This window comes from Mugil cephalus, chromosome 2 (assembly GCF_022458985.1).
Source record: "Mugil cephalus isolate CIBA_MC_2020 chromosome 2, CIBA_Mcephalus_1.1, whole genome shotgun sequence".
Lineage (NCBI taxonomy): Eukaryota > Metazoa > Chordata > Actinopteri > Mugiliformes > Mugilidae > Mugil > Mugil cephalus.
In genome coordinates, this window is record NC_061771.1 from 1,088,117 (window position 1) to 1,103,037 (window position 14,921).

At 38.7% G+C, this 14,921-nt stretch overlaps 1 protein-coding gene across 2 annotated transcripts in view; it reads left to right on the top strand.

Annotated features, from left to right (window-relative positions):
• The first annotated feature begins 6,092 nt into the window (after window positions 1-6,092).
• The window catches only part of mast1a (microtubule associated serine/threonine kinase 1a), an 81,686-nt gene continuing 72,857 nt past the window's right edge, over window positions 6,093-14,921 (top strand). For both annotated transcript variants that reach the window (XM_047578811.1, XM_047578813.1), the window contains exon 1: window positions 6,093-7,347. In XM_047578811.1, the coding sequence (XP_047434767.1) occupies window positions 7,309-7,347 (39 nt within the window). In that variant the 5' untranslated portion in view covers window positions 6,093-7,308. The remainder of the gene's footprint in view (window positions 7,348-14,921) is intronic.

Here is a 14,921-nt window from a genome sequence, read left to right on the forward strand (position 1 = left end):
TGCCTGTTAAAACTACTGCCTTTGATGAGGTCTGCTCTGCCTCCCCTCCCCAAATCTCACAGCACCTAATGAACAAAAAGATGTAAAATTCATGCACCTTCATCCATTATTTAATATTAATAAGAAAAAGCAGCAGAAGCTAAATGTGGTGGAGAAGTCAGACAAGCTGGTAACTGGGTCACTGCACAACACATCATTTTCACCTGCTGACATGCTGATAACCATTTTTGTGAGATATGATCTTGAATAAAATCCTGCAGTTTTGTTTTTTTTTTGAATAAGGTCAGTACTCACTCAAGCCAGCATCAACATTAAAGTACTTAATTGCTGTAGTTGAATTTGAGGAACGAATGAAATTAGATTTAAAAAAACAAAGAATGTGAGAAAATATTGTCACCACAGGATTCATTTAAAATAAATGCTGTTTCAGAGTTTTTAAAGGCGATTACTCTGTCCTCATCAGCAGAGGAGTTTCCTCAGATGTCATGGAATTATAAATGTTCAAATTTCTGTTTTTGGTACTTTGCAGACACCCTGTCCATGATAAACTCACTTTATTCAGAAAATCCTATTGAGATATATACATATAGATCTAGGGAGTAAATTACACATACAGTACACTAGATCACTATAATGAAAATAAAACAGCCAAAGAAATAACAGTCTCAAATATGTTTTTTGTCTGCATTTGTCCACTTAGTAAACCACAGGGAGTCAACATGAGATTGATGCAGTTATATTCTTGCAGCTGAATATTTGATTGTTTCAGTGCTTGTGTGTGACCATCACCAAGCCCTCCATGGGAGCTAGTTTGTTGATCTTTATTGAATGGAGTGACCTTCTGTGGCAGGGAGGACAGTGCTACACCTCAATGAATAGAGGGAGAGAACAAAGGACAGAGAAGATGTGAAATGATGGACAGTGGAAGAGAGGCGTGTTATGTTGGTAGGAGCTGGTGGTGTGTAGGATCCTGTGCTTTCCAAGTCACCCCACTCGGGTTTGATGGGGTCCCGGGGGTTTCTGTGTAGAGAACGGGATAATCCGGGAGACTAAGGGTGTCCCAATGGAGGAGCCAAGTCAAAGATAGGGCACATAGTGATAGAGTGAAAGAGCAGTCCAGCCCTTATTAGGCAGGATTCATCAACTCTTCTTGTTGTGATCCTGCACGAGCTGGATGGTGACACCACGCATCCATGTGGGCATTCCCTAAATATGAGTGAGACCATTACCAGGGCCCAGAGTCGAGTCAGGAGACCCAGCACTCAAGAACCACCACTCCAGTGCGGGAGCACATGTGTACCAAGCCACAGCTACAGGGCAGCCCCGGCACACATGGTGAGTGACGGCAATCCCCCCAGACATAGATGTAGGTCCCCCTGACCCATCCTGGGTAGTTGTGGTGCATTAAAAACCTGGGTTGGGTGTATGTGGTATACCTAACTGTGGCTGTGATTAGTAACATAGTGTAGAGTGGAGCGTGATCTGAGTGCAATTTAGGAGGCAGGCAAGTGAGGGCCAGGTCCCTGGCTGCCCCAGCGTGGGCAGAGACCCCACCCACCAGCACCAGCGCGACAGGACAGGGGTAGTGACATCTGAGAAGTGGAGTGGCCAAAATATTGAGCCACTTCACCAAATATGGGAGTCTGAAATGTTATTAGGAATACAAGGTTTATTAAGTACCAATGTAGATTAGTGGCAGAAAGTTATAAACCACTCAAAAAATACTGAAAACTGTCAGTACCAAAGTGAAAAATGCTCAACAAAAAGTGATTGCAATAAGGCCCACATCTTTATTGTAAAATTATTGGAAAACATACATCATTCAACACTAAAGCTCAACAATAGTGAAAATATATGCCCCTTTTTGACTGATATAATCTTCAGTTCATATCAAAACAGTGTGACACATGAACTCTTCGCTTAACATATGAGGCACTGAACAACACCCGAGTCTCTTTACATTGATTTGAAACACTTCTAAACAGATGACTTTCATTTATCCTTGACATGAACTTGTAATCCTAATGCCCTTACCTCACTGATGGAATATTGGCTCATATTATATTGTATATAAGTATAATATATATATATTTTCATTTCATTTCATTTCATTTCTCTTTGTCCATTTTCAGGACAGTGTAATCAGTGAAAATTCCGCCAATGTTTTGAATAATTTCTGAGGGGTTCAAACACTTTAAGGTGGAACTGTAGTTTCTGGCACTGTTTCTCGGGTCAGTACAGCACAGTATAATCCAGTCGTACTACAAACTTGAAACACATTTGAATCAACAGCTCTCTTAATTTCTTAAAACAAATGCTAGATAATCTTATTGAAGCTCAGATTTAGTGCAGGCCTGTTACATTAGAACACACTGGATTACACGAATGTACCTACTGAGATGGCAGTTGAGATTAAGTTATTGTCATGTACTTTATTTAGTCATCTACACATCTACAGCTGAAAAGATTGCTTGGTTACTCAATTAGTGGAGTGAGAGATGAATAAGAGACAACTATTGTGATTGTTCAGTAAATGACAGATGACAGATGCTTGACAGGCTTAATAATAAAAATCAATAGTGGAAAACAAATTCAAAAATATAAATAGCAGTATACAAACAACCAAAGTTGTTAAGTTAAAAGTTAAGTTGTTAAGATAAAAGAAGCAGTTCACCTCATTATATGTTGTAACTGTGAGGAAGCAATGTTGGTTTTGGGTTTCTGACATTGCACTCAGACAGTGGTCTGTCAGCTCTAAATCTCTCAGTGAGAGGGACTAAAGCTTTCCAGCTCTGTCTGCTCAGGGAGAGATGAGGACCATTAAAGCCAGGATGCTAAAAGCTCCTTCTTGTCTTCCTCTGTCTTGGAGTCGGACCAGCTGCCTGACAGCAGTGTGTTTTTCTCTCTCCACATTGATATTTCTCTCAAACCACCTTTGATCAACATTTCTCTTTTTTCTTTTTTTCCTTCTTGAGAGAATGTTTAACAGTGTAATTTTATTCAGGTTGTGTGAACACAGTGACGGACTTTACCCCTTTAATTTTTAGCACGTAGTCAGTGATTACTTTTCTCTGCTGCTGATTAGGGCTTGCATTCCTTTTATTGACGTTGCATCCACATCTGTTTGCAGACTCAGCAGGGATTCATGAGATATAAATTTTAGACAAACAAACTGTTTCAGTGAATTTATGCACAACCAAAAACACCTCTCTCTTTATCATTTGTCACAGGGTTGGTTGATTAGCATGTGAATCAGGGATTTGAGTAAGTGATGGCAGAGAAGCAATGAAATGCTATGTGGCAATGGGTCCCATGCTTGACAGGAGTGAATGTTGAATAATGTATAATGGCTGGTGCCATTTTTCATTGGAACAGCAATGGAAGAATGACGATAGGCTGTGTTAACCATCAGTTAGGCAGTGTTGCACAAAACAGACAAAGCTGTGTAAACTCAAAAGTAACTTAATAACTCTCTATGCAAATGTTAAACCATTCAGGATTCTGCTCTCACATTATTGACTATTAATGTCAGCAAATTAGTCCTCTGTGTTCATACATACAGTTATTTCAAACAGGGAGTGTTAATACAGCTGCTGTATGTAATGCAGTTTATTGATATTAATCTTAATTAAACTGTTTGATGGTTAATCTATTTGTGGTCAATACAGTCAGGACACGTCGCCAGTCTATCGCAGGGATAACACAATGTGAAAGTATTCATATCTAAATTAGAGGAGGAATTCCATTTTAATAGACTGTCCCCTATTTTTAGAGGCTGAACAATGAATGGACCATAGGCTCAGAACCCGTCAGGACACATATCGGGTGTTCCTTCAATTCCTTCATGCAGGTCAAATGCCTGGAGTTGTTTAACAGTGTGGAAACCTTTGCTTGTAAAGTACAAGGACCCCTCAATCCAATGCCTTCATTGGACTGCAAATGCAAAAGAAATCTATCATAACAGAAACATTAAGGGTGGCCAAATCTCCAGCTTGGCACATTATGGATGAAAAGGCTTCGACGTCTACAGAAGATAACAGTGGTGTTGGAGGATCTCAAGGTTACTTTCACTGTTACAGAATAACCCTTCATAACATCCCAGTAAAGAACACTCTCCCTATGGTAGGCATATCTTTGTCAAAGTCTACGATAAAGAGAGGACCTCACAAAAGTAAATACATGAGGTTCACCAGCAGTGATGGAGTCAGAAATTTTTCAGTGGGGTGGCCAGGGTGAGACCATTACTCACATCGTATTTCCTCCTACTCCTTGCTGCCAGAGACTTGGCATCGCTTCCTCTTACACAACTGAGCTACATTTGACTTAAGGGAGCAAGTAACTGAGACCCTCAGTATGGCTTGAAGATGCTCATCTGTAAATTTGGACCTAAACATTGACTTATTAAAGTTCATTGTGGAGAAGAGCTTTTCACACAGACTGGCGCTGCCAAAAAGGCACATGATCCGCTTGAACATCTTGGAAAGCTCAGGGAAGATGGGGGGCAATTCTCTCAAAAATTGTCCAAATTTGTCTGTTTTTCCTCTCACCTCCCTGAACTTGGCTTTGAGTTCAGGATTGCACTGCAGTTCAATTAGCTCCATCTGAAGCACAGGTGTGGGGGGGATCTTCCACATCGAAGGAGAAGGGGTCAGCAAAAATTTGAAGAGTAGCTCCGTGTGTCTTGAAGTCTGCAAACCTGTGCTCAAATTCTTCCTGTAGCTTTACAATGGTATCAGCATACTTCTCACCTCTGAATGTTGTGCCCAAATCCATGAGTGCCTTGCATGCTGGGAAATGGCAGAGGTTTGTCTGGGAAAGGTGGGATTTCCATAACACAAGTTTTGTGGCAGGTTTTTGAAAAAGATATGACTGGGGCTGGGTGACAAAAAACGTATTTGCACTGGTCACAGGATATATTTTCCCTCCACTCGGTAACAGTCCCAAAACACGTTTCAAGTGACCAACGTTGCTAATTGGTGTTGTTGTCACAAGCTTGAGCTATGGTAGCCCACAACTGTTAAAAATATAAAACGCCCAGGGCACACAGGCGCCTGAAAAAAAAAAAAAGCGCGGGCCGCACTAACACCAAGCTGCACAGGCTACAATTGAGTCTGAGACCCTTGCCTTAGTTTGACCTTGTAACCAGGAGGTCTGTTGTTAGTGGTGGCCGGACAGTATTATTGACCCTTGATCTATTCAATTCAATTCAATTCAATTCAATTCAATTCAATTCAATTCAATTCAATTTTATTTTTAAAGCGCATTTCATGCACAAGGCAGACTCAATGTGCTTTATAAGATGTATACATAGTTACAATACAAACAGTTACATAAAAATTAGTTTGGAATCAATTGAAAGGTATAAGTGCAAGTAAACAATCATACGTATGCCATTTTCACCACATACACACTTAAACTCATACATGCGTACCAACCCACACAACCACACATGCACACAGCTCAGCAGAATGCTGTTGAAAAAAGGTTTTTAACCTGTTTTTAAAGATGGCTACTAGATATAGAGAGGTCTGTGTGGAAATGGCAGGAGCTAATGTTCTGCACTGCATTTTGTCAAATTATCCCATAGGCGTGGGGTGGCCAGTGGGGTGGCCAGTGGGGTGACCAGGGAGTAGCTCCGCCACTGATCACCAGAAACTCCAAACAATTCATACACTTCAAGAATAGAAAGACCACATGTTAAAAAAATAGCAAACATTAAACTGATTACACTGAGGTCAGCCAGTAAGAGAATGACATTGAATTATTAGTATTCATATTATTGACAAATTATTAACAATTTAATTGCGCATTAGTCTCATATTCTTTGTATTGCCAAAATGTAAGTTGGTTGTTTTTGCATAGACAAAAACTGTGCGAACTGTACTGTTGGTGCTGCCTATGTGCTGTCGGAACAAAGACATTTTTAATTTATTTTCTCAGCACGTGTATAAAGGTTTATACAGAATTCCGTATTTTACTATGGGGGGCTGGGCGGACGGGGGATCTTATCTGATCTATTTTGTAGGATCCCGTGACACTGTCAATCGAAAATCATACTTTCATAATCTTTTGAGGACGGCACTACTCTCTACAGATCACACATTAAAATCAGTTCAAAAGACCACAATGAGATACACAACTCGTACATCCACGATCTTGTTCACAACCTCCAGTCGCTAACGGGTTAAACGTCATTTGGTAGTAGTAAGTGGGTGGTGGGAGCCGAGGATGAAGCGAAGCCTGTGTAGCAACCACAGATCTGTTTTTTTCCACGACAAAAGCGGCGTTACACCCAAGAACAGAGGGAACGCATCCTTTACTTCAACGCACAGGTCTGAGTCCCAGAGGACGAAAACGAGAAGTTATCGACCTGCTATCACTAGCGATGTTTGGACCTTTCACCGGACGGATGTAGGCTATAGAGTCTCCGCAGATTTTCATTGTTCGTGCCTTTTTATACATTGCACATATACAGCGACAGCGTGAGGATGTCTCTTCTACCCGAAATTTGTCGTTTCATGTGCAATGTGCACCCAGTGAACTCAGTGTACATGCATGCACCGGTGCTGTCTCAGCACACAGACGTCGCCGTTTCTGGTTTTGCTACTAGCGGACTACTGTAACACGTAGGAGGATTTCTGATCATTGCAACAGAAGCATTTCAAATGATGGCGGTAGTTGGGCTAATTTACTTGGACTGCTACTGGTGCGTTAAGCTGCAAGCAGTATAGACTACTCACTGGGTCTCTGAGAGTAAAGATGTTTGCAAACTTGCTGGCTTTATCTCATCAGCGGTGCGATAACCTATGGTCAGACAGTCTGAGCTCTTCGGGAGGTTTCTTCTCTATCTCTCAGCTGGACTTCAGTGCATGTATAGCACAATGATCCCATCGTGTAGCTTCTCGCTTATTCAGCAGTTCCCACCACAGAGCAGCCTAGTCAGTGGTCTCTGTCAGCGTCTGTCAGCATGGGATGTTGGGTTGGGATCGAGCAAACTGGTGGCACTATGATAATTTGGACGACCCTGAATGTAGGTTTGTGGTCGCAACGCGAGATCAAGATAAGTGTTATGCTGTTATTTTTCACACTGACTCTAACAGAACCATTGGCTACAGAAAATTAGCGAATACCATCTGATTTTGCTTGTTAAATTATGTTAAAAGCATCCAAACCTCCGCAAATCACTTGGGTTCCGTGTTAAATTGTCAAATCGTCCTGGTTCGCTCAAAACCACGCGAGAGTGGGCCCTCGTCTCGCCCGGTCACCTGGAAACCACAAGACAGGTGGGAGCCCGGACACCAGGGCGTCATGGATGATTCTGGGATCATCCGAAGACGGAGGCTGCAGGTGAGAGCCTTTTAACCTCTAACCAGGCATTCATCAGAAAATATAAAATGTCTGTCCCCTTTTTATACTTGAAACTAAAGCTGCAGGTTAAGCAGGCTGTAGGCTATGGTGGAATTTAAAGGAATGGACACAACCCTTAATTAATTTAATTTAACAATTATCTCTTTAAATACGTTTCTATTCCTGATAGTGTCTGAAAGTTGTCTTCAGGTTTTGCACAATATGTATGATGTAAAATTTTAGCCTTTTAACAGGGAAGTTGGATGCAGGATGTTTGGTTAATTTGGCAAACTAATACCTGACAAATAATAATCTCTCACACTGATAAAAGCCATCCTGCTCTCATTTGCAGCACTGTCCCCTGTGCACTAATCCACTCAGACGTTCATGTTTTTTTTAAGTGTATAATAATCAGCCCTATTTTCAGTGCGGTGTGCTTAAAGGAAAATAAGTAGGTGGAGGAGATTACTCAGTTACATTTGTATGATGTAGATTTTGCACAGTTGTTTTACATTATGATTGAAATGTCAAACCACTGGTAAAGCTTTCTCTGAGGCTTTCCATGTGCGGTGGGTGTGTGAAACTAATCAAGCAAAGCAGGGAACGCTCCATATCAGGGTCACTGTCTGCCAGTCTGAGACCTTGTGAATTAATTCACAGTAAAAGTTCTTGGTTGCACATTTTACCAAGATATCCTTTATATTATTTTTAAATAGAAAGTGTAGATCCTGTGTCCTGTGCAGACATTGTTGCTCGGTTGATAGAGACTTAGCCTTAGCTTAGCCTAGCTTTGTCTCCTAAAGACGATGTGCTCCCACTGTAAAACTAGTCAGATTAGCATACCAAATTAAGGATGTAATGATAACGGCTTGCCTGTGGAGTTAGTCTTGACAACATGTTCTAAGAAATACAAGGATATTTGCTACCTATACCCCTGCTATGCCTGTGTTGAATATATCTTCTTAAAATGCATGTTGATGATGCATGTAGACGTTCACAGGGGAATCATGGGGAAGGTGGATTATGTGCCATAAAATATTCTCAACTCCAATTAACAGTTATAAAAATAGTTTAGTGTGCTGATTATTGTCTGTGTTTATTTTGTTTTGGTCAACAAATTTAAAGGGACTGGTACAAATGTGTCCAATAAGATTCCTTGAAGCCTTAACATTTACAGTCATTGGATATATATATATATTTTTTTAGTTGTTTCAGATTAATATTATTAATGGATTAATATATTATATGCTTCAAATCTGACAGCAAATAACAGCTATTTTGTGCTTGGCCTGTTTAGATAGAATTATTAGTCACTGTTTAACACCGTCACAAAAAATACTGGAGCATGCCAATCAATACTACCTACCATCCAAAATGATGATAGCAAAAATCCAAGTGTCTAAATTTAAAATATAGACAAGATATAAAAGCAGCAAATCTTCACTTTTAAGGAGATGAAGGGAATGAATCTTTGGTGATGTTTAAAATTGTGGTTTTACAATTATGTAACTCCTCACACTAAGAGACAGGTCTTGTATACTACAGAAGTAAATGCTTTGTGTAGTGTGGATTTTTTGCCATTGCTCACCACAGCTTGTCAGAATCAAATCAGGCACAGTTTAGTGACAGCTTCATGCTAGTAAGTTTGAAGAAGAATTATATTAGATGCATGCAGTCAGTGTGCTGAGCTCAGTAGTCTCAGAGTGTAATTGTATCTGAATTTCATCCATAATATCGAAACTGTCAATAGAAAGTGGAGAGCAGGCCATTCTGGCAGGAGAAAATCTGATGTGAATATAGAGCTGTAAACACACACACACACAGGGAGGTATCTCAGTAAAAATCAGGAAAACAGACATGAAAATAAACATGCACTTGGGGGATCATGGAGAGAAACTGCACTAGTTAGACATTGAGTGCATTTTAATAGGGTTGTGCATCCTTTCACACTGTGACTTCACAAAACATCCTGCTTGTTCCTTGTGTATGTGCTTAACATTCGTGCTTCTATGTACATATCAAATTGACTCCCACCCCTGCCCCTTCTCTCGATTTCCATTGAAGTGGTCGATACCCATATCTCAGAAAGAGGAGGTCTAAATGCTGAGGATGTGGTGCAGTTGTTGGGCCCATTAGCAGGACTAATGGTGGCCTAACAGCCCTGTGTGCCCTCAGGGAGGAAGACCAACCACCGGCAGCAGGGCGATCTGAAAGGGCCTGAGGCCAGGAGGAGGGGTGGGGTCTGCATAGATTAGACGTAGACAGCAGCTGTGGGCTATGGTACACCCCATTTAAGTGGCTACTAAAATATTGGGATCCCTTTACCACTTGGATCTACTTTCACGTGCAAACATGTATGATATGTTTTATTCAAATGATTACTTCATTGGTCATTAAGTGTAGACAGCAAACTGATTAGGGATTAAACTGATGTAGAGGTTAGCCGAGTGTCAAAACCATTGCTTGAACTTGTAAGTGAGTATTATCAGATTCTATCAAAAAGCATTTTTCCATTAATTTAGCTTTTTAACATATCATTTCACTTTTAACACAGCTGTTTGAAAATGGTGTTTAATGAACAAAATTCAGACTTTCGTAATTTAGTTAAGAAAACAAAAACTGTGAGACCGTGAATGAAATATGTATAGCGCCTGTTAGCTTCTTGGTTGACAGTAGACTTCAAAGTTTGTCATTGATGTTTGAGAATTAATCAGATAATAATATAGTTTAAGCCTATAAGGGGAATAGAAGGAGGGGGCATTATGTGCAAAAGAAAATATCCTGTCTGAGAGTTTGGAGTTAAATAAGCACATTTCCATTGTCCATTACTGACAATTCTCTATCATCTGTACACATCCAAAAACATTTTAATCAATCACAGAATATCGGTTTCCTAATGGAGGAATAAAGTGCCACAATTAAATAAATAAATACACCATTAAATAACTACTTAAATGTGTCATTAATGAATTAAAATTGGAATGAAATACATAAATGTTTTATTAAATGTGTCATTAATTAATTAAAATTGGAATTAAATACATAAATGTTTTATTAAATGTGTCATTAATGAATTAAAATTGGTATTTAATATATAAATGTGTCATTAAATGTGTCATTAATTCATTAAAGTACCTATTAATTTGTGTAAAAAACATATATAATTATTTCACTATTTAATTAGTTATTTCATGGTCCTGTGTTGCAGTGCTTCATGAATTCATTTTATCTATCAAACTCGATATTAGGTATCCGCCCACTGACTTTGATGGGTGAGTTTGACAGATAAAATAAATTAATGATGCACTGCAACACAGGACCACGAAATAACTGATTAAATGGTGAAATAATTATATATGTTTTTTTTTGACACATTTTGACACATTTATATATTCAATACCAATTTTAATTCATTAATGACACATTTAAGTAGTTATTTAATGGTGTATTTATTCATTTAATTGTGGCACTTTTATTCCTCCATATTATGAAACAGGGCCCGTTATTCTATATAAATTAAAATAGAAAATAGATCAGCTTCAGTGTCACTGTGATATGTGCCACCAGTCCATTTCATTTGTTTTGCTGTGGGTAGGAGCGTGTCATTGATATGACTTGTTTTCACCTCAGAGATTATTGTGTCATCCTAAAAAGTTACTTGGAGTATACTTGCACTTAACCCATATGCTCATAACACAAGTCATGCCTCATCCCTCTCTGATGTAGGAGTATGGAGTACTCCACTGACACACACTAGCATAATTTGTCCAATATTTTGTTCTGGGCAGCGTGCCAATTTCCAATATGCTAAGCACAAGGGATAAGAGTGTGATCACTGCAAAAGATCCAGCTCTCTTTGCCAAGTCCTGTCACTCACTGCCATGCCCAATTCTTTGTTCTGCTTCACCACAGCCTTCTGATGTCAGTATTACTAAGAAAGGGAAGATTTAGAAAAAAAAACAGAGCAAAGTGTACATCAAAGCAACAGATCTGGGCCAGGATATATTTGGGAAGCTCTTCAAATATGTGAAATAGTTTAACGTGGCTTGAATTATCAATTGAGAAACTTGTGAATGCACAAAAGAAAAGGAGAAAAGAATGAAAATAAGACAAAACTGTTCTTAAAGTTTCAGAAGTCTTTCCTGTGTAACAAAAAAAGGAAAAAAGAGGTGTATGACCCTCATATTATCACATTATTTCACACCTTTGTGGAAAGACCTTTTGAATTCAAAGCTTTTAAGTACAACTGATAGACTATTAAGCTGAAAAATACACTGTGTGACATTTGCCTTGCAATTAGCTGTCAGTTTTGGCAGCAGAAGCAGAACAGAAGCCTCATGACTCTCCTCAGAGCAGCAGCATATTAACATGTTTCTTTTATTTGGTTTGCTTTGTCCTTGGGTAAATATGGACTCTAAAAAGTTGTAGAAAAACAATATGACTAACTGCCTTTACGTCTTAGGCAAACTTTTTCAATATATTTCATTTGTTTTAACTGTACAAGGCACAGGATACTGTGAATCTGTGTCTAGACTAGCCTGGTGTGGCCAAGCTATACCTTATGAGAATATGAGTCTGCTAACATTGTTTCTGGATTTCATTTTGGGGCATATTTCAACTGATACAGATACAACAGTAAACAAATCCTCAGATGACGTGAATGACGACATTGCACAAAGCCCATCCAAATGATTTGAATGTTCCAGTATTCATTGTTCTTTGTCAAAGTATAATCAGTTAAGCAACTCCAGACTAGTTTTCTACAACCAAACATTTGTGGATGAGAAAGTTGGTCTGGCTTCCATACAGTGTCTGTACTGCTGTATATGTGGATTCTCTTTAATCTGATTAGTTGGTCTACAGTTTATTTGAACTATTTTGTTTTTGTTCATCACCTCCACTTAATAGCCCATTAGAGGGATCTCTGTCGCGGGTGCATTCTGCTACTGATTCAACATAATGCAGGACACACCCAAAACCTAGGGCCACAGATGCTCACTGCTCGTTGTGTCCCAGCCTTAGCAATGACACAACTTTAGTATACTATACATAAACAGGAGTATCTGCCTGTGTAATCACAACTTTCTGTGTTGATGCAGTGTGTCTGTACCTTGTTTTTTAATGTATGTGGATATTGAGGTGTAACGAGGCCTCATTCCATTGGCAGATACAATTATCGAGACAGGAAATGGGTTTTAGGGATGAATAATAATATATATTACCAACAGTAACAACACTAGCAATTAGCATTGCATAGTTAAAAAGTTTGAAAAATTATTGAGAATTGCAAATTCCTGACTCCATCACAACATTTTAAAACTACTTAAAACAATTTATGTAATCGGTAATTATCTTCCACTAATTATCCACATTCACTCTTTTTACAATAGACGATACTAAAGGAAGATGAATTTTGTTTGTTCATGAAAATTATACTGCACATTGTGGTTAACCAACAGTTTTGCTGTATTCACACTCCTTAAATAAGGAGCTATTACTGCTGCATCTGAAAATGGTATATATAGTTTAAACTATGAAGTTTTTATCTTTGTTAGACCTAGACAGACTTTAATGTCAAATGACAGTTTTTATATTCAGATCATTGAGTGATAATGGGTTAAATCAGTTTGCTGCATGATTTATTGTGAGATTGCACTCTTTATGGATGCATGAAGGATTATCCTTTATAAATGTTGCGAGCCCCCTAGGTGAGATGTGGCACGAGATTAGTGTTTCAGATGTTTATTAGTGTCATCATAGGTTTATTTGCAGATTATCTTTTCAGATCAGTAGTCTTCTGTAAACCATATTCATGTTACACACTAATCTAAGCAACTTCCTGATACTTTCGGACAGAACCTGAAATCTCAGATGACGATTGGCCTGGGAATGTATCATTTTTTCATATTAAAATCCTCCTTGCCATCCTGGGAATAGAATATAGAAATGAATCTTGCTGTCAACTAGAGAGCACCTTTATACCGTCATATCCTTTATCTTTCTATGCTTGAAGGTCCACACTTATAATTTTTAAAGGTCTAAGTGTTTACATTTAAAGGCTTTTTTTGTGAGCACAGGAACAGTTTTGAATACCTCCCCAGGAGAAATACTGCAGTGACCAGTAACATGCAACACTATTCAGTAGCTGTCTATTGGACAGACAGCGAGTGGGCACAGGTGTTGGACTTTTATCCATTAGCCATATATTGGGTGAGTTTGGTTGCTTGTTTTGAGACTGGAGATGAGGGCTCCAACTGTCAAGTTATGTTACATCAGCTGGTCTTCCTTTGGGTTTCTGTAATGCCTGTTTACTTTTACAGGGAATGTGATAGACTGAGGGAAAGAAATTTCAAGTTCAAAACCTTCACTGGAATGGCTTATGCAGTCCCTGATTTTTGCCTGTTTTCCTCTCCTGTCTTGTGTATTATTGTCAGTCACAATTCATTCCATTCAGCGACATGGCTCTGTGTCATTAAACCTTTTTTGAGTGAAAAACCTCAAATGATGATATATTTTTAGAACCACTGAGCAGAAGAAAATAGCCCAGTTAGTGGGTCCGAACAGGCTGACAACAGAAAATGAATGCAACCTGATCTGACCCAAACTGAATGTTAAATGGTTTTAAATTAGGAATAGATGGGCAACAAGCAGCATACAGATTCATCCTAGTAGATCCTAATCACATCAGAGTCCTTAATGTTGTTTCTCAGTGTCATAAATATAGCGGCAACAGAATTGGCTTTGACTCCACTCAACCTGCTAGTTCCTGAAGCCCTGAGGCCTCTGAGCACTTAGGAGGGATCAGCTTTCAAACTGTTTCTCATTCACGTCAGACATAGACAAAAAATTACATAGACAACCATATCAACATGAAGCAAACCTGGAAATGACAACATTGCCCTGTTATAATTTACTGTTCATAATTTTTGTTCAAGGCTGGCTGTGTTTACATGTGCAGTATTTTGTCAGTGAATAATATTATTTGGATAAGAGATTGCAACAAAACCATTATATGTAATTATTTTTGACATGTGTGAAGTGGTTTTGCCTTCCTTGGAATGAAAAATCTGTCAGAAATATAATGGAAGAACCAGTCAATCTGCTCTATATAAATACGCTAAACATGATTAGACTTTTTCGACTGTCCTGCCCACATCACTGAAACGATTCAGTGTGCACCGACATCTTCACTCTGCTTGGGTTATTATTCCCATTATTCCCATTATTAGAAACTAGTGTCCATCCATATAAACACAGCCAATTTCTCATGTCTAAATTATAGCCACAATCCTCTGTGACCAAATGGTAAAAATTATTAATTTCCTATGTAACAATAGAAATCCATGATGGCTCCGCACAAACAGTGTATCAGTTTGACCTTTATTTAAATTAATTTATATGCAAACTGTGTATTTGCCTCGTAATAACAAAGTCTTTTACAGGAAGGAATAAAATCAGCAATGAAATGTATGAGGTGATGAAAATGGAAAAGATATTACCAATGAAATCCTTTCTGCAAAAATAAATTCAGAAATGGCTTGTCTTCATTAAGCAATTATGTCAGTTAGATTAGT